Below are 26,594 nucleotides of genomic sequence, written 5' to 3' on the forward strand. Positions count from 1 at the left end.
TAAGTTTGAAATTATTTTATTTAAACATACAAAATTAAACACAGCTAACTTAGAAAAAAACAAAAATAGTTAGTTTCCAGAGGGCTGTACAACATTGCTAAGAGACAACAGCAATTGGGTGTGTTCCTTAAACCTGCCTTGCTTAAAAACTTCTGGGGCCAGACAGTTACAAACCAACACTTTCTCTGTGTGCGTAACTTTTCTGAGAGACTTGCTGGCATTGTGTGCCCTTAGTGAAGCAGCAGACTATTCCAGGTAAGCAGCTCTGAAAGGATTGCGCACATCAACTTCCATATACAGTAAAGTGGCCTCTTTGGGACTCATTCTGCACATCTTGCTGTGTCACCGGAAGTTTTGCCCCACTAAGCAGTGCAGAGTCAGGCCTTATTTGGAGAACACAATTGGCCCTGACACTATAATCTCTCTGCATGTGGAACTCCCATTGAAGTCCATATACAGGGGCCTTGCAGGATCAGGGCCATTGTTCAAATGCAGGTAGATCTTGTTACACGGTTATCCAGAAATCTAGAGTGAACATTTTCTTCCTGTATTAATCTAGGATCTCTTCTACATTATGAAAAATTAAAATAAAAAAAAATAAAGCAATTTAATAACTAAAAGCAATTGTGCAATTCTTCTCTTTCAAGAAGAATTTGTAGAATGCCAGTTCTGATTTACAGAACAAATTTTCTGAAATATCATCCTATATTGGGAATTCATACTACAATATGTAATGTAAAGCTTCACGGTAAAACCGTCAATTCCATTGAGCAGGATGAATTCGAAGGATCATACATGGGCAAAGTATTAATCAGTTCTCACAAACCAATGATAATGCCTCTTTATACGTTGGTTTTGGCGTCCCTAAAGAGGTCTCTAAGAATGCAACATTGTTACACTCTTTATCCTTCTGCCTTCTAGCTCTTTAAAGATTGTGCACTCCACTGAGTAAGTTTGTACCATTATTTGAAAAGGAGTCTTCCTAAGACAGATACACAAGTGTGCTGCATCCAAAGATATGACATACAGAAGATGGTGGTAGTGCTCCTTGCAAGAGAAGATAAGCATTGCCTAGAGGGCTGCTGTAAGTTTTGTGACAATTTCTAATTGCAGAACTTTGGTTTAGGAGCATAGAACACTTGCAGCACAGCTTTCAATGGATTTTTGCATAGCAAGACCACCACAGAGCTGTGCCACATAAGCACATGAAACAGCAACAACTTTGTGTTGTGTAGTGTTATCAGTATTTATCCAGTAACATTCAAAAAAGACTAACTAAACACCGGGCTTGCCAATATGGCCACGAGAAAAATAGTTAAAGGATGGGAACTCTTTTCAGCCAGCTGCAAGACATTTATATAGTGAAGGCGATCGTTGCTTTGCCCCCCCAACTATTCCAAACTAGGGTGCAAGTTCCCCATTCCCTTAGTGCAAAGCTCCACCAGGATGGGGCTGCTTCCCTTGCCTGCACTTAAATTCAACCTTTTAACAAGGTAGAAATGTTGGCAACACTGAGATCTAAATCCCAAACCATGTACTTGCTGACTTATCCTTCCCAAATGAACCCACTGAGAGAGTTTGGTGACTCTGCACGGTCCTGGAGAGCACCGCAGAGGAAAGTGTACACGTCAAATGCCTTACTTCTCAAAGAGAATAGGAATCACCTGTTCGAACCCTTTTGGCTTAGGGCAGTTTGTTTGTTAAGGAGGATTTTTGTTTGCTTTCTTTAACAAAGAGCTGGCAACAGCCAGAGCCCCTCCCTGCACGAAACGTACAAAGTTGTCCCCAGCTAATGGTCCCACAGCGTAAAGCCCTTTCTCCTGAACACATTCGTAGGTAAATGGGTCAACGTTGATGGGGTTCCTCTTGGAGTTGACTGGCTGCTCGTTGTCAATTGCCAAGTCAATGCCATTATTTGGTAGGAAGGAGAGGTTGGGGTTTGAGCCAATGAGAACAAAAGCCATAGAAATGTTAAAAACTTTCTGGTGACCACTCTTATCCTGGAAGATACACTTCTTGTCCTCTGTAAAGGACAGGACATGATGTTCAGGAAGGCTGATGTAACATTCATATGGCCCAGGACAAGTAACTGACTGTTCTTTCATCATCTGGTGGACTTTGTGGTACTCCGGATACATCATTTTGGGGAGCTGATTGAAGATGAGGCCTGGATCGTTGACCCTTCTGCGAAAGGCATGGATCACTGGGATGTTGCAATGGTGAGCAAAGAGAATTGCATCAGCAGCTGTCAGGCCGGCACCTACAATCAAGACTGGATCTGATGTCATGCCAACCCTCTTGTTCTTCACTGCTTCTTCAAGGGCAGAGAGTTTGTGATGGACAAAAGGAAGGTCCTCTCCATTAACTCCAAGCTTGGTTGGACTGTCATATGTTCCTGTGGCTAAAACCACATTCTCTGCATAGACGGAGAAGGGTTGCTGACAACCATTAGTGTTTTTGATGAATCCATCCACCTGGAAGAGATTTCCATTAGCAATCTGGTCATCTTCCTTCTCAGGGAAATCCCAGAAGGAGTCACTGTTCCCCTCATGCTCCTGCTGTTCATAGCTGGAATTTACATCTGGGCTCACTTTCCTCACAGATGTCACAATAGTCCCACAGATAAAATTCTTCTGCAGCCCTTTCTTTGCCACATAATGTTGGTAATATTGAGCAATGTCTTCTGCGGTGGCTCTGTTATTCCTGAGGCCCCTGTAACAGGATATTATAAATGATGGTTGAACAGTGAAATTCAGAGCTTCTCCCTCCTTTGTTGCATGTATTGAAGGGCCACCTACCCTGGCACTAATGGAGAAACTGGGCCTGCATTCTCTTCTCCCTAGTTTTACAATAGAGTAATTCAATTATTTCAGTGGAATTACTCCTAATACACAAGTCTGAACAATCGGGCTCACTGACTATCAGGAAAAAATGGAAGAGGCAATATTTTCTGGTATGAAAACCCCACAAAAACTTTAGCAACATATTTATCCTTTACTACCCTCCCTATCACTTCCATTTTATTTTTTCTGGTGGGCTTTTCTAGACTTAGAACGTAAATGCTATAGACCTAACAAAAGCAAAAGTAGCCTAAGTATTGGCATCAGAGGGGTAGCCGTGTTAGTCTGGATCTGCAAAGAATCCTGTGGCACCTTATAGACTAACAGACATTTTGGAGCATGAGCTTTCGTGGGTGAATACCCACTTCTTCAGAATATCCACTTCTTGCATCCGAAGAAGTGGGTATTCACCCACGAAAGCTCATGCTGCAAAACGTCTGTTAGTCTATAAGGTGCCACAGGATTCTTTGCTGCTTTTACAGATCCAGACTAACACGGCTATCCCTCTGATATTTGCTGCTTAAGTATTTGCAATCTACCATCTGAATGAGTACACTGTATATTCTGTGCCATTGTAGATCTGTCTGATTAGAATACTTGTAAATGTGGAACAATACAAATATATAAAATGGGCTACACTATCCAAGAATTATGGTTTCCACACATTAATTCAATTTTTTAAATGCAACTGCTGGCCACAGTCTGTTATCCCAGTGCACATTCAGAACTAACTTCTCTGTGGTCCATGCAATTAGTGCTGGTGGTATAAATTCAGAGTGAGTACCAAATAGATTGGGGGGGGGGATTTCTTCCACTCACTGAAACTGGCTATAATAATAGGTAGCCAGCTGGACTTCATGTCAGATATTTCCAAATAGCCAAAGGATTTTTGGAAAAAGTAGTGTCACCTCAGTCTCCTCACCTTCTCTTGTTCCTCATCCAGTCTTTGAGATGAAGGTCTGGAAGCCCCATCCATTCCCCTTGGCTCAGAGTGATCATAGATCCCTCAATTAACTGAAAGAACAAACAGCAAAGGAGTTAAGCAACTGAAAAATGAAAGGCATTAAGCACTAATGGAACAGGAACACTGTTCTGTTAAGTTTCAGTAAATCACACTTTAGTGTAGCCAAGGGACCTCAGCGGATCCAGATGTTTGTATGGAACAAACGGCAGTAGTGGGCTGGGAGGGCAAATCTCTCCTGCATATTCAAACTAGCTCACTTTTTGGTGGGTGTAAAAGCAGAGCTCTGCTGGATCCTGCTTGTCTTGCTGATTAGCTTGTTCAGCCCTTTACATCTTTAATCATGATACTGACTATTCTGTAATACACATTTCATAAGCTTAAGCATTCATGTCCACATACATGCCAGGCACCCCCAGGAGGGTTTCTGCCAAGGACCAGATGGGGAATGGCTCTGTTGGTCTCATGCCACCAAGTGAGGACAGATTCTGCAGTTCCACCAAAGTCTGTATCTGGACGCAGCAGAGTATCAAAAAGAAGAGCCACGGGGCTCTGGGATCGTCCCTCCAAACCTTCAGACAGGTACTCCAGATCCTAAAAGATAGGGCAGATACTTAGAGCCTGCATCATATACATAACACATGAGATCACTTCAAAATGCAGCAGTAATGTAATATCACTAGGTGCTCAGAAGATCTGAACTTCACTTAGTCAGAACAAGGCCTACATGTCACATAAGCCCTGTCTGGAGGATTTGAGCAGTGCACAGCCCTTGTGCTGGCCCTATATACTGTGATGATTTGGGAAACAAATCAACCCATGCGCAAGGCTTCTGTTGCCAGCATGCTCTGGGCATATGATGGTGGTGATGTGTTCCATCTACTTCTTCCTGTTAAAAGGCAAATTCATTGATACAAACCTGGTCTATAATGGGGACTTCTGGTGTTTCCTCTAGTTTCCTCTGTAGAATAGGATGAGGATGAGCAGAGCCCCTTTTGATGTAAGGGATATAACCAGACAGCAGGTAGGAAAGGCAAATTCCTGAAGGACCATTCCCTGAACAAAGACAATTAAAATAATATTGCATCACTGTGGTTGGAACAATAGTCCTTTGTAAAGCATCTCATCAGATATGCAGTATGGTCCAGTGGATAGACTTCGACTCAGGGAGAACTGGGTTCTAGTCTCAAGTCAACCACAGTCCTGCTGCATGGCCTTGGGCAAATCACATCACTTCTGTTTCCCTTTTTGTCTGTCATATCAAGGTGTATTGTAAACTGTTCAGGGCAGGGGCTTTTTCTTACAACGTCTACGTACAAAGCCTAGCATCCTGGAGCCCTGATCCCAGTTGGGACCTCTTAGCGCTACTGACACTAATAAGCGTCTGACAAAGTGGGTATTCACCATGAAAGCTTGTGCTCCAATACATCTGTTAGTCTATAAGGTGCCACAGGACTCTTTGTTGCTTTTTACAGCTCCAGACTAACACGGCTACCCCTTTGATATCTAATAAGCTAGTGCTTTGTCAAATATGGGCACAATAGCAGGCTTGGAAGAGAGCTGCATTTTTCAAAGGATGATGCTCCTGTTTAGGAATTAAACCTGCTCTTAGACTTTGAGGGTACATCTACACACTACACCCAAAGCTGTGGGACCCACACTTGTGGCCTCGGTGTTTCCAAGCCTGTGTTTGAGCACCCACACTGAATTGTAAACCTTGGTTTACAATTGTTGGACTCAGATCTCACAGCTGTCCATACTGCACTACACAAACCTTCTGACTCAGGTCTACAGCTTGACCTGAGTCCACACTTCAAAGTGACAGGACCCAAGCCACAGCAGGACTCAGGCTCTGACCCACCCCCTAGCAGGGTCCTAATACCTGCATCCTGAATTCTTGCTGACCTGAGTCAGAGTGATTTGTGTATGGATGGAAGGGGGGTTGGACTCAAACCCCAGAAGAGTTAAGGCTTCATTCTTTCCTGCCTAAATGCAATTTGCATCACTTCATAATCTTGAAGGAAAAAAAATCAGACACTGCTATGATGCGCATTCATGTGGCGTAGCTAATTTCCGAGAGCTGAAGTGGTGCTACCATACATCAGGTTCAAGTCCTTGGGGTCTGCTGCTCAATGCCACTGTCTATAGTCATTCTGAAGCAAGTAGGTTACTGGAAAGAGATGTAGGATCTTTACAGCTCACTTCAGGGTATTTGCTGGAGATTACCTGGTAGGGCCAAGGAATTTAGACCTAGACTCATCCCAATTACCACTATGTGACACGGAAGATGTGGAGCAGGGGGTAGGCACACAATGCCTCATAGGCCAATTCTCTAATCACTTGGATACTGGTGACAGATTTGGCAGAAGACCCTGTTCTGAATAAGTCAAAGAAACTGGCCAAATTTCTCACCTTAAATTTGGACGCTCTCTAACCTGTTGACTGATTCATTTAAATGAAGCTCTATTGATTACACTAGGTCTCCAATCAGCCCTACGGGTTTAGTTCTCTCCCGCCTTTGTTTCTCTCCTTCTAGTCACTGGAAGCAAGCAGTGAGCTGGAGCCTGGGCAAAGAGCTCTCCCACCCCCACCACCATCATCCCTCAAAATATGACACTTTGAACAAATAGCTGGATGGCTAAAACTTTCCTACCGACCACCCAACAACTGGCTTCAGAAGCTAATATACACACTCTACGTCAGTGTATGGTGGAGTAGTGCATGGAAAGTTTTCACATGGCTGTTTTCCAATAGGTTTAATATTTTACAGTGTCTATATAACTAGCTATCAGCCTCTACAGCTCAAAGCTTTGTTGCTCTTTAGTAACCACCATTACATAATGCAGTGTTAGAAAAAACAGTCAGGGTGACACAGCAGCTTGTAACGTTCTGTGTGCACTTTCATAGACTGTTGACATAATCCCTGCTCTGGGAGCAATGAACTGCTGGGAGCAAAGGCCACTTCTCAATTCTATTCCTAACACTGCTCTCACTTAGATTAGAAAAAAAGCCAAGTGCAAAACTGATGGAAATAAAAACTCAATAATTAACTTGAAACAGAACCAGGATACAAGTCATCCTTAACCCCAACAGCAGAAGAGCAAGTTATGTCAGAGTTCCTGAGCAGCATTTAAACATCTGGCTACATGAGGTAGAGTTATGGACAAAGCTGCGGTTATAAACATGAATCTTCAAGTCCCATAAAGTAGGCCAGATACACTCCTGCCTTTGTGCTGGATCTGATCAGCTGATTGCCCTGGCATGAGGGAGCTCTCAGCTGTCACAGAACCAGTATAGCCAACCCCTGGAGTACTCTCCAGCAATTTCCAGCTGGAAGTGTTCCTGGGGAGCTGTTCAGAAAACCAGAGCCTCCTTTCTCCTGTGCAGAGGGGAGGCGGGGAAATCTCTGCACTGGCAACACTCAGAGTGGTCTTTAAGTTAAACTTGTTTTGGAATTGGACCCTTTAAAAGGTAGTACCAAGAATTTACCAATCCCGTTCCAAGAAAAACAAGCTTCTCAATGGTCTGTCTAAAAAATGCCTCTCAGGATTCAGCCCCCTGGGACAAGTGTCCACCTCACAAAACTACTATAAAAAGGATTAAGTGAAACTTCTGTGGTGCATAAACCTTGTATGGGCTCACTCCACTGGGGTGAATTTCACCCCAGTTTAGTGGTGGGCACGGAACAAGCCCAGCACTAGTAAAGCATTTAAGCACACTGACTTTCCTGGGAGCCAATGGGGCTCATATCTTAATTTAGCAAGGCACCTAAGCACAAGCTTGAGTGAAAAAGGAATGACTCCTTTATGCTAGAGAAGCCTCTGATCTATCATAGCTGATAACATCACTGACATGAAGAGTGAGCATTTCTAACTAACCTCAAGAGGGCATTTGAAAACAAGAAGCTCCTGTTTCTGATGCACTCACCAAACATCAAATAACTGGCTTTCTAAAACTGTAAAGAGGAGCATAACTTTTGCATGCCTACAAAACAGCTGTTTTAAAAATTAAACTATTTCACATATTTTTCCACTGTGTAAATCTGAACCAAAGCCCATCGAACTCCATGTAAAGAGTCTCAGAGACTTCAGTAGCTTTGGATCAGGCCTTAAACACACACACTCAAAAAACACTAACTTCACAAAATTAAAATCTAGTTGACTCCTTGCCAGGTAAAAGGCACAAATACAATAATTTCAAACCTCCCTGAAACACCCATGAGACAAAACAGGTTCAACTGAATGTCCTAAAGGTCAGATAATTCTGTTTTAAAATAGCCATAAATTATAACTTTCTAGATTCTTATTTTTGTAAGTAAAATTATCCTTTCATGACTGTAGTGGAAGCTGAGGGGAGATAATTCCCAGAACATTTCTAGATTTAATTACAACCTTTGGAATAATGCATAAGGATGTCAAATATAGTCTGTTTTAGGAAGACTACAGCACTGGAGAACACTGATTACATTGCCAAAATATTATTTACCTATAACAACAATGGGAAGTGGTTTGGAATCACTTTTGTTTGGGAGTTTGTTCAACACTGGATACATCTTCACATCTGAAAGGATTCAGGACCAGAAATCTACCTGTAATGACACACAAAAAAACAACCCCACAATCATTAACGATCCTTTTTTAACAACAAATACTCTCTCCTCTTCATAGCCCTCTGTAGCAGCTGATCTAAAATATTATCAGCATTTTACCTAAATGGAGTTAAATTTCAGCTCCCATAAAGTATAGGTGTGCATTTTTTATTGGAAACCTAAGGTCAAATCCTAATCATGCCATTAAACAAAAGATGCCCTTGTCTTAGTCCTTCATGGACATTTTTGGTCCACATGACACAAGTGCCAGCCTCTTCTCAAGACAGGCCAAGGACTCAAACAACAGGGAATGTTGCAGGTGAGTCATAGCAAAACCTTCCCTTCTCCTATCAGCACTATACATCATGGGCTAAGTTCCTGTTACAGTGACTTCAAGGGCCATTTGGTAATTTTCCAAGCTGCTGTGCTAACACAAAATATTTCTTCAATGAGGTTCTTGTGACATTTTTAGAGAAATTTGCACATTCATGCAGCATTGAGTCTTAACTTCTGCTTGAAGACTTTAAAGCTGTTGGCATCATTTTCAAAAAGGCCCCATCACATTGCTAAAGGTTTCCAAGTAATCTGAACTGCTAAAGCACTAAACCACTGGGTGCAGTCATTAACAAGCTCTTTTAAAAGCAATATCCTTGTCCTCTTCCAATGACAGGTGTTACTGTCACATTCAACAGATTATGTCCATCTGTTAATCTGACATAGGTCCTTAACAGACTGAGATCCAATGTACATGCAGAGTTCTGAATCAGAGCTTGTTAAGCCATCCAGTGATGGACAACAAACCTATCATCCAATCCCCTAGTGACTGAGTAGGAGAATAGAAGTGAGGCTGGTTGGTAAACCCTTACCTGTCCTGTCACTCAATTTTAATTGAGCAGCACCGTGACTAGGCATGTACACTAAGTGCAAGCTAGCCACACCTAACTCACTGCTATCTTGAGGCTGCAGTGACTTTCCCACCGTAAATAAATAATTGCAAAGTTGTTCGAATGAATTTGTATTAGTCATCTGTACTTCCAGTGCTGCTAATTCACTGAGACCAGAAAGGATTACAAATTCACCGTGGTTACTAGGACTAGAAAAATGTTCTCAATAGAAATCTTCAGCTAGCCTCCATTAAATTAACACCTTCATAAATTTTGAAAGCCTATCAGAATCCATTGAATGGAATGACCTGGCTCAGTGGGGAATTCTCGTCTCTTCACTGAGTGTAAAAAGATCTTCGGTAAGTGTGCTGTACATTCCCGTACCAGCGTGGCATGTCATCATGTTTGACATAATCCTCTCCCCACAAATGTCATCCAATTTATGCAACAGTTCATTTAAGCTGAAGTCTGCTTCACTACTTAATGCAAGAATCTACTAAGTTCCTGGCAGATTGATTGCGAAGCCACACAAATTTTACCTTGAACTTAAAAAAAACAAAAAAAAAGTCTAGTACAGTAATCAAGTTTTTTGAATTTAGTCTTAGAGAAGCTGATATTCCTGTACTATACAATATATCCCTTTGCCATAAATTAATTGTAATATTAGTCTTTTACCTACTGCCTTTCCTCTGGCAGGATCCCAATTCATGTTGCTAATTCTCACATATACTGTGTATTGGAATAATTTGCCTCTGAGATGTAGCCAGCTCTGGGACAGAAGATGCTAGCTATTCTAAAAGGGTAATAGTCACCCCTGAGCAGAGAGGAAGTGCAAGGCCTATGCACCATTTAAGTTGTGCATAGTCTCTTGTGCAGATGTTCACCGTGAAGTGAATTTCAGCCACGTTGCATGAAAGATGAAGGGAAGTTAGTATCTTACTTCTGGGCATCAAAAACCAGTTTTTAAATGCAATAGGTAGACAGACCAATGGCAAGAAGCAAGACAGCTTTGGCACTGGTAAAGGCAAAAAGTAGGCATTTCACTAACTTTTTGAAGAACGTAACACTGGTGGGTGGTGCTCACAAAATAGCAAATGTTTTCATGCAAGGGAAAAAAAATAGGCAAACATGCAGTTTTAGCCAGTAACATCTCCCATCTGAGCAAACAAAAGCATCATGGATCTTCTAGAAGGAATCAAGTCCTGGCTACCCTTTGCTTTGTACCATTTCTTTTGACAGCATTCCATCACCTGGAAATGAATGATACCAAAGAGTCCATGCTTACTTGGTCATTAGGAATCAGCACACATAGGTATCTATTTCTGCATCAAAACTCTAGTGATATCTGTTGGCCTTTAACTGTTATTAATCTACGGGTGAAAGAAACTAGATGATTTATTGTGACATTAAGTAACATTTGATCACTGCCTACTAAATGTGTGTAAGTGTTAAGCATGAAACATCTAATGGTGAACCAGATGATCCTGTGAAAAGGTGCAGTTTGAGCTTGTGAAATTCTTCTGTATTTTTTATATTTGGGGGGGGCAGGGGGTTCTTTTTATTTTGTATTTGCTGGGGGTGGAGGGAATGTTGAGTCCTGCCCCTGGAGAGGTGGGAGCCCCTGGCGGGGGAGGGGATTGCAGCATGAGCCTGCCACACATTCACCCCACAGTGGTGGCTCCTGCTGCTCCCATCTCACATGGCTGGGCCCAGCTTCCTGCTTTGGGCATTGCAGCCTGCCACACGGGGTCCCAGTGCTGTACAGGTTTGACCCAGCCAGGCCTCGTCATGATGGAGGGGCAGCCAGGCCAAACCTGAGCCATGGTTCGATCTCGTGCCCAGTCAATGCCCAAAGCAGGGAGCTGGGCCCAGCCCCACAGGACAGGTGGTGCTGGAACAATTTTTATAGTGCGGCGGCGGAAGGCAGAAACCATGTATGAGAGTTGCTATTACTAGTTCAAATCAGGGGGTGCAGCAGCACCCCTAGCCCCACTAGTTCCAGCACTTATGGGTGGGGCAGCTTGCTGTGCAACATGCTACCAGGTTGCAATGCCCAGAGTGAGAAACCAGACCCACCCCTGCAGGACAGGAACCACAGTAGCCACTGCTGCAAGGCGAGTTTTTCCTTTTATACTTAGGTTTTCAATTTAATTTTGTGCATTTTACATTTGCAAAAAAAAACCAAGAGGCTCTAACTATAGAAATCATGGAACATAAGAGGTGTAAAGTCCTCAGACTTATCAGCCCAGGGCCTGTTTTTATAAGTCCTCTATAAATAGGGCACGGTCACAGGAACACTGTCATAACTTTAACTATTGCAGGACAACTGGTGTTGCTCAGATCCTAGTATGCCCAGAAGCAGCACCAAGACAGACTGTGGCATGGTGAATTTCTAAGCTAAACTAACAATAACTTTCCCTTGAATCTAACTGTGGAGACTTTCCATCTAATTGGACACATGATCCCTCCCACTCTGCCTCTAAATCGCTTCCTCTCTTGATAGCTCACCTTAGTCCTTCCTTTTCACGTCTGTCCATGCAGCTTTTAGGCTATGTCTCATGTTGTAGCCTTGACAAAAAGCACTGCACTATATGCAGACGTTACCCTCCTACTCACAATGACTGTTACCTGCTGCTGAAGGATAAGGCATTCCAACCACGTGCCAGAACTAATCAGAAACAGGCACAGGGCTAACTCCCTACTATGCAGCCACCTCTCTCCTGCCTCCCCAGATGCAATTGCAGGAGTTCAGCTCTAAGCAGGTGGGGTGGCGGTGTGAGACCAGGGAGTCTGAACTGCCATTCTACACAGCAGGATATTCTCTCAGGCAGCAAAAAAGTTATAATGCAGCTTACATGGTTAGTGCTTGCCTGAAGAGTGGCAGTAGCTCTCGCTCCATGGCTGTTCCACACAACATAGAGGTCCGCGTTATGTTTCCCAGCAGAGCAAACCATGCACCTTCAGACTAGACTGACTTTTGTTTAGATGAAGCAGGGGAAGAGGAGGGATACAAAGTCCCTCAAAGACAGCAGTGTGCATTTCTCCAACAGTCTGCAGAAACACGGCTGATAAAATGGCTGCACGCTCTCTGCGGATGGGCAATGGACCGTGAACCAGCCACTGGCTGCACAGCATAAGATAATATCATGCTGCTGCCGAGACTGCTGCTAAAGTGCTTCTTTTAGGGGACATAGGTGGGGCAGGATGAGCCAGAACCAGTTGTAGTTTTGCCTCTCTCAGTAGCAGGTTGCTTTGGCCTCTAGCTGTTCTGCTCTGCTATATCCACCTCTACAGTAACAGCAGAAGCCCAGGAGCTGTGGACTACCTGTGATAAGTCGATTCTCCCTTCTATGGCTTTTGATATGTAAGAGGAAGGAGACATTCATGGGAATTATACCCAGAGTTATTGGCAAGAGTAACAACACTGGCTACGCTGTAGGAAGGTCTTAGATCCAACCCCAGATTAGACAAAACTAGCACTAAAACAGATCAAATAAAAACCAAGTTTACCTCCTTATGCCAATTTCATTGCTGTGCATCTAGCTAAAGTTAGGTGACTGATACCTCTGGATACCATTTCCTTATTGCGTAGAGTAATATGCAAACTTATTTTCCATTGTGGTTCTTAATAGTTATCCTAGCACAGCTCTATTGATTAAAAAATATTTCCTCCCTGCTTTAGATCTGTCACCTGTATGGTTTATAGTAATTACCTGTTTTATAAGAAGAAAGCTAACACCAATGGGCCAAGTTCTGCACCAGTTTACACCTTTGCAAATGTGTTCCATTTATTTGCATAAATGTAAAGCAGGATATAGCTCAACACATTAAATATAGAATAGAAACTGCTGACGACACAGGAAGGAAAAACTCTCTCATGCCATTAGAGCCAAAGACAAAAATCTCTGGATCACTCTCAAAACCGAGAGGACTCATTCCCTCCATTGAAATCCAGATAGCAGGTCAAATCCTACTCACCTTCACTGTATGCATTGTACAAGTGCATAAGGTGTGTGGGAGTTTTCCCAGGGTTTATACTGAACTTGCTGGGCAAGTGCAATGGGGGAAGAAGCTGATCAAATAAAAGAAACTAGGTTGTTTTCCTTTATGTAAAACAGAACACCCAGTATTCAAACTCAGCCAGTGCAATGATGCCGTTCATAGTATTGGCTTCTAATTTAGGATTCCACCTTAAATATTCCTCTCCCTGAAACCCACCTCCCGCCCCAGCCTGGAAGTGCTTTCTGTTCTATTATTACTGTGCGCCAGAATCCATCCCCTCATTGCCACCAATGTGTCTCACGGCTTAGGTAACGTTACATAACTGTTCTGGCTAGGAGCAGTGACTAACTTATCCATCTAGGGCCAAACCCTGCTCTCCTTACACATGAACTCCCATTGGGCTTAAAGGTATCACTCATGTAAAGCAAGCCAATGTGAACCCCAGCGTTTCCAGGCTGCACAACTGAAATTAATTAAAAATCCAAATAAGGGAAAGAGAGAGAAAGCAGTGATCTGTTAGCAATACAGTGGAGCAACTTTAGTAGCGAGAGCCAAGTTCTGCTGCCCTGAGCAAACAAAGCTCCCAGAGTCAGCAAGGGGAGTCTTACTTAAGTAAGGACCATAAAATTAGGTGAGTGCAACACATGGAGAGATTTTAAGAAGGGCAGCGCAGCTATAAATAATATAGCAGCCTGCAGGTGTTTCTGTGAGATTCAGGTGTATCAGGAGCCGCACAAGCTTGTCACCAGCACAGCAGTTTCCATCAGTTGTTGATTTCTTTTTCTCTCTGTTAATTTCACAGGCAGCTATTTGTAATGTCATTTGATTTCATTCATTTTTTAAAAATATTGAAACTTCCAACAGTTGAGTGCAGTTTAAACTTTACTGCATCCTTCTAAAGTTTTAATAGAATCTTTCTGCTCGCATTTCTTCTCTATGCAAGTTCAAAAGCTTATCTCTCAGCAACAGAAATTGGTCCCACCAAAAGATATTACCAGACCCTCCTTGTCAGTCTTATTCTTGTGATTCTAATACAAAGCATTTCATAGACACAAATGAGGAATAATCCAGTTATGTGGTTCATTAAGCTGACACCTTCTTTCTAAAAGCATTCCCTTGTGCCATTCTAGAAAGCAATGTGCTACTTATGCCTGGCTAATAAAGCTTCTTTTATTCATCTACAGTCCTCTTACCTCAGGAAATGAAGCTGATGAGAAGGAAAAAAGCTGTGTGTCAGTGCCTGTATTTCTAGAGAAGCAGAACACACCATGCGTCTTGACTGTGTATTGCTCCCAGCTCCAAGACAGCTGTTAAATATTGTAGGCAACCAGTTCTAGTTTAAGGGGGTGGGGTGGAAGCCGGGGTGGGAGGGACTCAGAAAATCCCTCATAAGCATGAGTCAGCAACACTACCTAGCTTACCCTGTTTATGAATGAACTATGCAGAGTCACTTAGTGTTGTTAAGTTGATAGCATGAAGGAAATAAATATGGTGAAAAACCAGCCTTAAAGGAACCATGCATCTATTGCTCCCATATGACAAGAATCCAACACTGAATAGATTTAATTCTTTTTTATTTTAAGAGTCTTGTGTAAATTAATCTGAGTTTTACTGTGGTGGTGTTTGGAGTTTTATTCTTCTTTAAAACATCCGGCTGACACAGCAATGATTATTGCCATTAATAAGGGTGGCAGGGTAGCACAGCAGGCTTTCATTAAAACCAAAGGATCTTTTAGGACTATGTAGAGTCAGCAATATTGTAATTACAGCTGATCAAGAAAAATGGGTGAGGGGGACTGATTCTGGTTGATATTTTGAATTTCAATCATATTTTATTGTAAGAAGCCGGCTAGTGCATATTACACACACACCGCTGCCCCCTAGTGAAATACTGGCAGACCAGGGGTCCAACTTTTCATCCTGATGCAGGTATTGTGTGATCTACTGAAGATCAATGCTAAGACCGTCATTTACAATACGGGCTGCCAACTTTCTAATGGCACAAAACCGAACACCCTAGGTCTGGCCCTTCCCTAAGGCCCCGCCCCTACCCCAGGCCCTGTCCCCTGCTCACTACATTCCCCCTCCCTCGGTGGCTCACTCTCCCCCACCCTCACTCACTTTCACTGGGCTGGGGAAGGGGCTGGGGGTGTGGGAGGGGGTGAGGGCTCTGGGATGGGGCCAGGGATGAGGGGTTTGGGGTGCAGGAGGGGGCTCTGGGTTGGGGGGACTCACAGCTGGGGCAGGGGGTTGGGGCACAGGAGGGTGCTCCAGGCTGAGGCCAAGGGATTTGGGGTGTGGGAGGGGGCTGCAGGTTGAGGCAGGGGGTTGGGAGTAGGAGGGGGGGAGGGCTCTGGGATGGGGTCAAGGATGGGAGGTTCAGGGTGTGGGAAGGGGCTCTGGGCTGGGCAGGGCCTTGGGGTGCAGGAGGGGGTGAGGGCTCTGGGGTGTGGCCAGGGATGAGGGACTTGGGGTGCAGGCAGGGGCGGCTCCAGGCCCCAGCACGCCAAGCATGTGCTTGGGGCAACAAGCCGCAGGGGGCGCTCTGCCGGCACCACCAGGGCGGCAGGCAGGCTGCCTGCGGCGGCTTGCCTGCGGAGGGTCTGCTGGTCCCGCGGCTTTGGCGGACCTCCTGCAGGCGTGCCTGCGGGAGGTCTGCCGAAGCCACGGGACCAGCAGACCTTCCCCAGGCAAACCGCTGGAGGCAGCCTGCCTGCCGTGCTTGGGGCAGCAAAATCCCTAGAGCCGCCCCCGGGTGCAGGAGGGGGCTCTGGGTTTCAGGGGAGGCTCTGGGCTGGGGCAGGGGCTCGGGCGTGGGCTTACCTCAGATGGCTCCGAGTCAGTGGTGCAGCGGGGCTAAGGCAGGCTCCCTGCCTCTCCTGACACCGCATTGCACACGCCCCGGAAGCAGCCAGCAGGTCCGATGCTAGTAGCTGGGAGAAGGCAGGGCTTATGGCAAACTCTGCCAAACTGGACAGCAAGAGCTGACTCAGATATACTGTGGGATGGGGTCAGTTGCTCTCGCCACTGGGCAACACTGCCATGGACTCTCGCCGCTGGGCTCAGACACCGAACCCCCTGACAAGGGCCCATAAGAATTTTTCTCTCTTTAACTTGACATGTGTGACCCTTATTGCCATAAAAATACAGGAAAGTTAAATCCTAGTGAAAGTGACTGAATTAAGTTTGAGAGGCCATGTCTGATTCAGGCCATGTCTGATTCCTGTAACCCCAACTGGACCTGAGCCACAATGTTCAGATATAAATCTAGGCTCTAATCTGAGTTTCCCTGTAATTCAATGGTTCTTAAAACCCAGGGTTTGTGTTTATTTCTACATAACTCCAAACAGAGATTTTCGCTCTTTATGGCCACATTCAATATTTCTGTTTTACTTATTCAGTAATGAGGGGGTTGCTAATTCCTCATGTAGAGAATTTATTTATTTTAAACAGCTATTTAAGGCACTTTTCCCATTTCTGGGACTGCCACGCTGACCTCTTCTCCCTGTATAGTAATGTTACCTGACTTGTTGCGGCTATAAGAATTCAATTACATCATTGCTAAGCAATGTCTCCTTTACACAGTGTTCATGGTGTATGTATGGAAGTTACTACTTTCTCTCCAGCCTACAAATATGTGGGGCCACATTTTGATTGCCTTAATCATGGGAAGATCCTGCAACCCTTATGGAAACTAACAATTAAGTCACTAAAAGCGACTTTTAAAAGTAAAGTTTTTTACATGCTTTAGGGTTGCCAGATCTGGCCTTCGGGTGGTCTCACTAGGATGGCCATACACCCCTTTTTGGCCAGGACAGTCCCTTTTTTAAGTCCTGTCCCAGCTGTCCGTACTTTTTTGGCAAAAGTGGGCATTTGTCCTGTTTGTTCTTGCTAACTGATCAACATCTGCAAAACTAAGATTGCTTGGGCCCTCCTCTGTGTGAGAGATAAGGAGTCAATACACAATTTCTACTACATTTAGGGAAAACCAGATTTATTTAATGTCACACCATGTAAATAAATCCACGATTTCTTTCCCATTTACAACCCTTATTTTATTTTTGCAGACAAAGTGATCCTGCCCTGGAAAATGACTTAATATTACAATAGCACACAGTGTCACTTTCAGTTTATTTGCCTCCACTGCAGGACCACTGAAAATAGCTTATTTTTGGCTTGCTTTTGTTATCACCCTCCTAACGTAAATATTTCACTGACTCCATTCAAGTTTTGTTCTGATCTGTTCCTCTTTTTGTGAGCCTTCTGTCCACGGGAAACGGGAGGGTGGAACTAAACACAGATCTCATTCTGAGTCTAATGCAGTCTGTCTGGCTCTTCTGGTATGTTCCAGAAGAGGAAGCAATTGCATAATCTGCAGTTAGTCAAGCAGCCTTTGACCCACAAGTACACTTACGATCACCAGTTCATTTTTAAGTCATTGTTGACAATCTTGTAAGGGGTGTGATTCAGATTAATATATCCCAGAGGAAAACTTTACATGTAAATCTTGTGTAGAATGTCAGTGTGACTTCCGTATTCTCTAGCAAACAGAGTTTTGGGGTGGTTTCTCTAACTCCGTAGCTTCAGTTCACTTTGTGCTAAGAATTGGCACAAACACTCCAGAACTGTACATTTAAGTCTCTTTTTGCTCAGCTCCAGACTCTCTCCAGCACAAAGCTTAATCTTTTACAAACTATTGTCTGTAGGCCATTTTCACAGGCAGGCATTCATTACCTCCCTTTACATTGCGGCAAGGCATATGGCATGCAATCTTAGTAGCATCCAGGAGCGGCGCCAGGGTTTCTGGCGTCCTAGACAGAATTTGCAGGGTGGCATTTTGTGCACTCCCCACGGGGCACGTGGGAGCTTCTGGTTCCGCTCCCATCATGCCGCCGAAGAAGGACCCTCCGCCGAAATGCCGCAGGCAACAGCGGCAGTCATCGAGCTGCTCAATTGCCTGCCACTGTTTTCCGCGGCACGTCAGCAGAAGGTCCTTCTTCAGCGGCACGACGGGAGCGGAACCAGAAGCTCCCGCTCACCCTGTGGGGAGCGCACAAAATGCCGCCCCCCGAATCCTGGCACCTTAGGCGACCGCCTAGGGTCACCTAATGGAAGCGCCGGCCCTGGTAGCATCTAAAGAAAAGATTGCCTCTGTGCAGCATGGCAGATGGAAGCAGATTTCTGAAACCAAAGGGGAAGGTCCAGTAATCAAGCAGGTGGTGAATTACAAGGACTTCTTTTTTTCCCCTCTTAAACTCTTTCAAAACTTTGCTATTAGAAATAAAGAAATTCAATATTAAAAAATGAATTAACAGTAAATTTCAGACCCAGACAGACAACAGAATGTAAGACTTCCTGCCATCCTCAATTAACCCAGAATAATTCCAGAACAGCACATGATCTAACAGAGGCCCACATGAATCCAACACTAATGCCCCAGTTCTGTAGAGAGCTTGTGTTTCCAAAAGAACAAGCTGTTTGTGAAATAAGGGCTTGTGATCTTGAGCACCACGTTTTGGCACATTAAGGGTTAACTCTTGCCTTACCGGCATCCATATTGGGCATAAAGTTAAACGCAGCCCAAAAGCTCCATGCAAACAAACTTTTCATGCTGTGTCAGTGACTAAACAAAACTTCTCCAAAGTGCACAAGGAAGTCTTGCCATGGGACTAATATCAGCTGACAAGGCTGTGGCCTGATGAAATAGGGACAGACTTTGCTCTGGCTGTAGTTCCTTTTCCCTTCACCAGTCGTCTTAGATGGTGGTTCAGCTAGCCACAGTGTGTTCACTGCCAGTTTCACGTTTTCTTTCCTTGGTCACTCAGGGCAGTTTATTCCTTGGGATTTGCACAGCAGGGTAATTATATACTTTCTCAGGGTACAAGGCCATGCACAGAGCTTCCAGTGGAACATCCATGGATGTTCCACATGTGGAACAACTGCAGAATGTCCTAAACAAATCTGCTGCCCTGCCCATGAACGATTTACTGTTGCTAGAGGTTTCAATGGCATCAACAAAGAAAATCTCAGGTCAAATTCTCCTCCATTATATGTGTGCCTTGTGCTTGAAGCAGGGCCGGCTCCAGGCACCAGCGCAGCAAGCAGGTGCTTGGGGCGGCCAATGGAAAAGGGCGGCACGTCCGGCTCTTCGGCGGCAATTCAGCAGCGGGTCCCTCAGTCCCTCTTGTAGGGAAGGATCCGCCGCTGAATTGCCACCAAAGAGTGAAGCGGCAGCGGTAGAGCTGGAGCCAGTGAGAGGTGGATTTGGTCCTGCTGTGTTCTGATCTTAAATAACAAAATACCATCTTCATTGTCAGAATTCTCTCTGCTCTTTGCACTGCCGGCCATTCACGACAGGAGGAGAGAACCTTTACTTTTATATGCTTCTTTATAGCCTCCATCTATGCCTCTGGCATAGGTTTAGGTGAACCTTCCATGCCAAACTCTCCTGGCACTCTGCCCTGTTTCACAAGTTAGTACTTCATGTTCCTGCCATCTATGTAATTACTGGAACATGCCCAGAGTGATCTATTCCATAGGCGAGGGCAGTGCTTTTACTGTTCAGTGTTTCATCTAATTCCAGTAAAAATAAATATAAAAAGACTGCATGTTTTATTGGACAAGGGACATTTCCTTACTGGTGCTGACGTGTCTCTCACCAACCCCTGGGAAGCAGTCAGCTGAGACTGTTGTTCCGTCTGAAGCTCTGAAAGACCAACCCAAGCGTCTTGGTTCTACACGCACTCTATGTGGTACATAATGCTAAGCTTTGGTTTGGTTATCCCAAATGCATCCCCTCCCCTCCACACATAGCGCAGGCTAATTTATGCTTATGACTATGGGCTTTAGCAACTTAAAAAGCAACGGCTTGCACCCCTTTATTGAATGATAACGTGCAGCCTGACACTGATGACTTTGGAGACACTTCATTCTGATTTGCAGAACCAGACATAGTCCAGAGACATCCTCTACCTGCATCACAAATAAGGGTCCCCTACCAGCACCATGCATAACATGGGCAACAGCAGGACAAGCTCCCGCCAGTGCCCTGTCTACGTGGCTCAACCCTGACCTGGATATATCATCGCTAAAGGTGAGGGAGTAGTTGAGTTGCCATCAGTCCTTGGTATCTGTGCTGAGACTATTCACAATAGCCCAAATTAAATGCCAAATGTTGTCGCTTCCATGACATGACACCTGGCTATTATGTACTAGAAGACCACTAAAACTTAGAACATGCTTTTCCTATCCCAATTTTGCCTAGCCCCCACTGCCTTTATTCAACACCTTCCTAAAAATCTGCTTTTCTCTAAGGCCCCCGGAAAATGTATCTATACCTTGGGGGACCCTCTTCTGTCCTATTTCTTATGTATCGAACTTCAAGAATATAAGGTCTTCAGGGCCAGGGATTCTCTCTTTTTGTATATTGTGCAGCACAGAGCACAAAGACAATAATGTCCAGCTCATTTCACTTCAGTCAAACAGGACCAACATTTGCCACCACAAACACAGTCTGGACACTGAGATCTAGAGGTGAAAGATTCCATGTCACCATCTATTCCCCAGAGGCATCCAGTGAATCAAATCCTTCCAAGAAGACTGAAGCCTTGTTATTTCTGACGGTAGATGGACCTCAGAGCTATGTTAGCCATTGTGGCGAATCACTGAGCTATGAGAGCTCCAGTTAAGTCAAGTGGAGTCACGCAGCTTTTACAGTAACAGAAGCCCAAGGGAATTTTGCAAGCACAGGATCCAGTTCTGCCCTAGAGTACAACTGTGCACCCCTCCCATGTTTATGCAGTTGCAGGAGTGCAAGAATTATGCCTTTGTTTTGAGACTCCGTGAGCTCTTATTCCCAGCTCCCAGCCAAGGCCTTATCCAGCCGCTGTACATATTTCTTTTCACAGTGCCTTAGGCAACTGGTTCTAAGAGGAGAGTCACAAAGGATTATCCCTCACACCCATCATTCAAAAAGGCACCACCCTTCCCCTCAGATAAATAATTAAAATGTTTTAATGCTCTAGCCTTTGATGTCTAATTTGTCTAAATTACTGACATCTAGCTTGCCTAAATTACTTAAGACTAGTTAGATGTCTTCAAGTCACTAGGGCCTGATAAAATACATCCTAGAATATTCAAGGAGCTGACTGAGGAGATATCTGAGCCATTAGCAATTATCTTTGAAAAGTCAAGGAAGACAGAAGAGATTCTGGAGGACTAGAAAAGGGCAAATATAGTGTCCATCTACAAAAAGGGTAACAAGGACAACCCAGGGAATTACAGACCCGTCAGCTTAACTTCAGTACCTGGAAAGATAATACAGCAAATAATTAAGCAATCAATTTGCAGACACCTAGAAGATCATAAGGTAATAAGTAACAGTAAGCATAGATTTTTCAAGAACAAACCATATCAAACAAACCTAATATTTTTCTTTGACAGGGTAACTAGTCTTGTGGATAGGGTGGAAGCAGTAGATGTGGCATATCTTGACTTTAATAAGGCTTTTGATATTGTCTCTCATGACCCTCTCATAAACAAACTAGGGAAATACAACATAGATTGAGCTACTGTAAGGTGGGTGCATAACTGGTTGGAAAACCGTTCCCAGAAAGTAGTTATCAGTGGTTCACAGTTAAGATCAAAGGGCATAACGAGTGGGGTGTCACAGGGATCGGTCCTGGTCCAGTTCTCTTCAATATCTTCACCAACGATTTACAAAATGGCAAAGAGTACACTTATAAAGTTTGCGGATGATACCATGCTGGGAGGGGTTGCACTGCCTGGTCTCTCTGGGCCTCAGTTTCCCATCAGCAAAATGGGGATGGTTCCTTCCTTCCTAGGTGTGTTCATAGAATCATAGATTATTAGGGTTGGAAGGGACCTCAGGAGATAGGATTAAAATTCAAAATGACCTGGACAAACTGGAGAAATGGTCTGAAGTAAATAGGATGAAATTCAATAAGGACAAATGCAAAGTAACTCCACTTAGGAAGGAACAATCAGTTGCACGTGTACAAAACGGGAAATGACTACCCAGGAAGCAGTACTCTGGAAAGGGATCTGAGGGTCACAGTGGATCACAAGCTAAATATGAGCCAACAGTGTAACACTGTTGCAAAAAAAGCAAACATCATTCTGGGATGTGTTAGCAGGAGTGTTGTAAGAAAGACATGAGAAACAGTTCTTTCACTCCACTCCACACTGATAAGGCCTCAACTGGAGTATTGTGTCCAGTTCTGGGTGTCACATTTCAGGAAAGATGTGAACAAATTGGAGACAGTCCAGAGAAGAGCAACAAAAATGATTAAAGGTCTAGAAAACATGACCTATGAGAGAAGATTGGAAAATTGGATTTGTTTAGTCTGGAGAAGAGAAGACTGAGGGAGGACATAACAGTTTTCGAGTACATAAAAGGTTGTTACAAGGAGGAGGGAGAAAAATTGTTCTCTTTAACATCTGAAGATAGAACAAGAAGCAATGGGCTTAAATTGAAGCAAGGGAGGTTTAGGTTGGACATTAGGAAAAACTTTCTAATTGTCAGGATGGTTAAGCACCAAAATAAATTGCCTGGGGAGGTTGTGGAGTCTCCGTCATTGGAGATTTTTAAGATCAGGTTAGACAAACACCTGTCAGGGATGGTCGAGATAATTCTTAGTCTTGCCTTGAGTGCAAGGGACTGGATTAGAAGACCTCTCAAGCTCCTTTCCAGTCCTACACTTCTATGATTCTATGCTTGAGACAGGAAAGAGAAAAAATAAAAGCTTTGCTTTGCATTTCATAAAATAATTTTAAAAGAAAGTTCTAAGCCCAATTTACCACCCCAAGTCTCATCCTGTAGCTAGTTCCCAGTGGGTGTGAATTCCTTGCTTTGGTCTTATCCAAATAGGCTCCCTATTAATTTAGATGTCATAATGGATACATTTAAAATTGTCACTGTTCAGAGATGGTTCTGCTGCCGCCATGATCAGAAAGTTTTCCCCATTATTGTTTGTCTCTTTAAAATAAAAACAAAAAAGGCAAGGGTTTGGGGAGGGGGGGATAGCAGCATTGATGTTTTACAGAGAAAGCCAAGTATCATTTTCCCCATTTTATACCGGAGGAAACAGACACACAAGAAGGCAGAGTGACTTTCCCAAGGTCACAGTGTAGGTCAGTGGCAAAAACAGGAATAGCATCCAGGCCTTCAAGCTCCTCATCCATTGTCCTAAACACTGTATTAAGATTCTTCCCTGACACATGTCACACAAAGCAGATGTTACTCTGCAACCTCCTCTGGGATGGACAAGTTTAGTTTACACTGATCAAAATGTCAGTAACTTTTCCATTAACCTGTTCATAAAAAATCCTAATGACACAGCTCTAGTGAATGCGGTGACCCTTCCTCCCCCACCATTTCACTATCTAGATGCCCCATCGGATCCTAATAGCCAGAAATCACTATGTATTTTCCTCATGTTTTTTAAAAATAATTTTGTTTGTTTCTTTCTTTTTTTAATTGTTGATAGGAATATTCTAATTTCTCATGAATAGCAACAAAATCTGAAACTCTTTCAAAAAACCTAAACATATTTCAGTTTTTGTTTGCCCAAATATTGGAAAATTTCAAATGAAATAAATTTTTATTAAAAAAATATTTGAGAAAAGGAAGCTATTTTTAATTAAAAAAGAAAACTGACAGAAAATGTATAACCAGCTATACAGATTAGCCATTTTGCCATTCTCCAGTGTCTCACATCTATGGCTACTTCTATTGCTTAGACTACTACTGCATGTGCAAAATTAATATTACTTTGCCTGGGCTCAGCGATCACATCCGCTTTACTTGGGTTCTGTCCTTCAGCCACGTACAGTGAAACCCATAGCAAAAGGCCATTCTTATTAGGCGGCCTCCTTTCTTATCTGAGCACCTCAGAGTATCTCTAATGTATTAAGTACTGTTCAGCTCCCCCTGTGATTGGCAGGCCACCTCAGTTAAGTGACTCATTTGTGAGAAAACCCACAGAGGGGTTGTTTCAGACAGAATCCCTGAGTCTGTGTTTTTCCTTTGACTCTTTCCTCCTGCTCCCCCACCCTTCAGGTATCTAAAAGAGAAGTTTAGGCTTTATTTGTAATGCTTATCTCTTACCTCTAATCACTGTAAAACACAGGCCTTGTCTACACTGGAGATATCCCCAGTTACAGGCATCAGTGAAACTGCCCCAGCCCAGTAGACAAGCAAAGCCGAAATGAACTGCAGTTTTCACCCTGCCACTTATCCCAGTTACAAGCGTGAGGATTTTGCATCAGTGCACCTCTACCAGTGGCTGTCACCAACGGCTGAAATCTCTAGTGTAGGGAAAACCTTAGAGTACTTTGCCAATCTATAATGCCTCCCTTCAGATGATCAGAATGCACTTGGTGGATATGAATGAATTTGGCCTCATAGGTAAGTAAGTAAGGGTGCCTTTGAGCTAAGGCTCTACAAAGGTGGATTTTCCCCCTTCTTGTTTTTCAATAATTAAACTTCACAATGCCCTCTGCAAGTTAGCCAAATATTACAGCCCCATTACATATGGGTAAACCCAGGCATAGAGAGCGGAAATTACTTGGCCACTCACACCGCTAGGCTGTGTCATCCTCTTTCACTGCATCTGTTGTGCTTAAAAATAAATATAAATATTTTCCTCCTCTTTAATGAGAAACAATCAGTAGAGAGCCTCCTGCACTTGGTTTTAAGCAAATTGAAATGTACAACCCCAATGCACAGGAAGCTCGTGCAGTGCTTGATTTGTAAAGAAAGAGGTGCCCTGGCTCAAGCAATTAGGCGCTGAGGCTCATGCAATTTTTTTACATTCATAACTGATGCAGCGAACTTACAGGTGCTGGGACTATAAACTGCCAAACCTAGAGGTGTCTGTGCCAGGGCTTGCCAAGGCTGAGCCCTGGCACAAATTAAGCACTGGGCTAGTGCCACATTTGCCAGTCCTGCTCACCTCCTGGAGAACTGCGTGTGCGCAGAGTCACTATTTCTGAACTGCAATATGCCTTGTTGGTTCAGTTCTCAGGCACCAGGCTCTAGTCTCCCCTATTTCCTCAATATTGATGTTGTCAAAAAAAAATACACTTTCATTTCAAACAAACTAGCTGTAGGTTATGGCTAGGCAGAGACTGAACTAAGAATGAGGCCAGAGAGGAACTTTCCTCTCTTATCATGATGTCAGCATATCTATAAATATTTATTCTGAGTTCAAGGTAGCATGATCATCTGAAAACATAACGTGGTTTTCACAGTCACATCCTGAGTGTTTATCTTCATTTCTCTGTGTTTATAATGGCAAGTGGCAGCCCCGGTTATTTAATCATAGCAGCAGCAGCATCACATGATGACGCTCACTCAGTGCAGCCCACTTGGAATGGAATGTGCCCAAGATAGTTAAACCTGCTGTTTATTTACTGAAGATAATTGATTCAATAGGTACATACACCTTTCACCATCATGTGGAACCAAGGGAGTTATAGATTTACTATAGGGAAGGTAGATTAAGCGTTGCTGTTCACCCTTCCTCAGAACATAAGAACAAAGAGATTTTCAAATAAATGAATAGCAGCAAATTTGACACTGCCCAAAGGAAATATTTTTACATAGTTAGCCTGTGGAATTCATTGCCACAGGAAATCATTGGAATCAAGACCTTAGCAGGATTAGGTATTTATATGACTGACAAGAATACCCAGTTATAATAAAGTCAATGTTTTAAAACAAACAGATTTTCTGGAAGGGACAGAAACATGCCCGCTTCAGGGCGTACTCTAACCGCTAACTTGCGGGAATGAGACGGAGACTTTATCTTGGAGCTATCCCCTAACTGTCTACTGCAAGGTTTCTTGCATCTTACTCTGAAGCAACTGGTAGTGGACACTTTCGGAGACAGGATACTGGATGAGAGGGACCACAGTTCTGATCCAGTCTGGTAATTCCTATGTTCCTAACTTGCACCTTTTCCTTTCCCTTGGGTGACCTTGGCCAGCTCTAGCTTCTGTTCAATTCTAAGTGGTCTATTCTGCTGCTGATGGGTGCACAAAACTCCCAACAATCTGAATGGGACTTACCAAGTGTATTAGCAGGGAATAGACTTCCAGAGCTAAGAAAGCCAAATATAGCTTTGACTCAGACTCCAATTCCCCTGGCATTGCAGTGCCTTGTGCTGCAACTTGGACTGCCAGGCTGGCCCTAAGGAGAGAAATTTGAACAGCTCAGCACAAAACCACAGGGTGAACCAGTCAGATCCCACCTTTTCCAGAGAGGAGCTTATCTCTTGGTCATAGGGAAAAAAAGA

At 43.7% G+C, this 26,594-nt stretch overlaps 1 protein-coding gene across 2 annotated transcripts; it reads right to left on the reverse strand.

Moving 5' to 3' along the window:
* Positions 1-26,386, reverse strand: OSGIN1 (oxidative stress induced growth inhibitor 1). 2 transcript variants are annotated; one of them, XM_044987463.1, is made up of 6 exons: positions 26,368-26,386; positions 8,287-8,389; positions 4,721-4,857; positions 4,204-4,395; positions 3,763-3,854; positions 1-2,712 (listed from the first exon to the last, which is right to left on the reverse strand). In XM_044987463.1, exons 2-6 carry the CDS (start codon positions 8,351-8,353, stop codon positions 1,701-1,703), a joined length of 1,500 nt encoding a protein of 499 aa, XP_044843398.1. In that variant the 5' UTR covers positions 8,354-8,389; positions 26,368-26,386; the 3' UTR covers positions 1-1,700. The 2 variants fall into 2 exon arrangements, with proteins under 2 accessions (XP_044843398.1, XP_044843397.1); XM_044987462.1 differs by lacking the exon at positions 26,368-26,386 and adding an exon at positions 14,469-14,620.
* Between the last annotated feature and the right edge of the window lie 208 nt (positions 26,387-26,594).

The sequence above is a fragment of the Mauremys mutica genome, chromosome 14 (genome assembly GCF_020497125.1).
Source record: "Mauremys mutica isolate MM-2020 ecotype Southern chromosome 14, ASM2049712v1, whole genome shotgun sequence".
Classification (NCBI taxonomy): Eukaryota; Metazoa; Chordata; order Testudines; family Geoemydidae; genus Mauremys; species Mauremys mutica.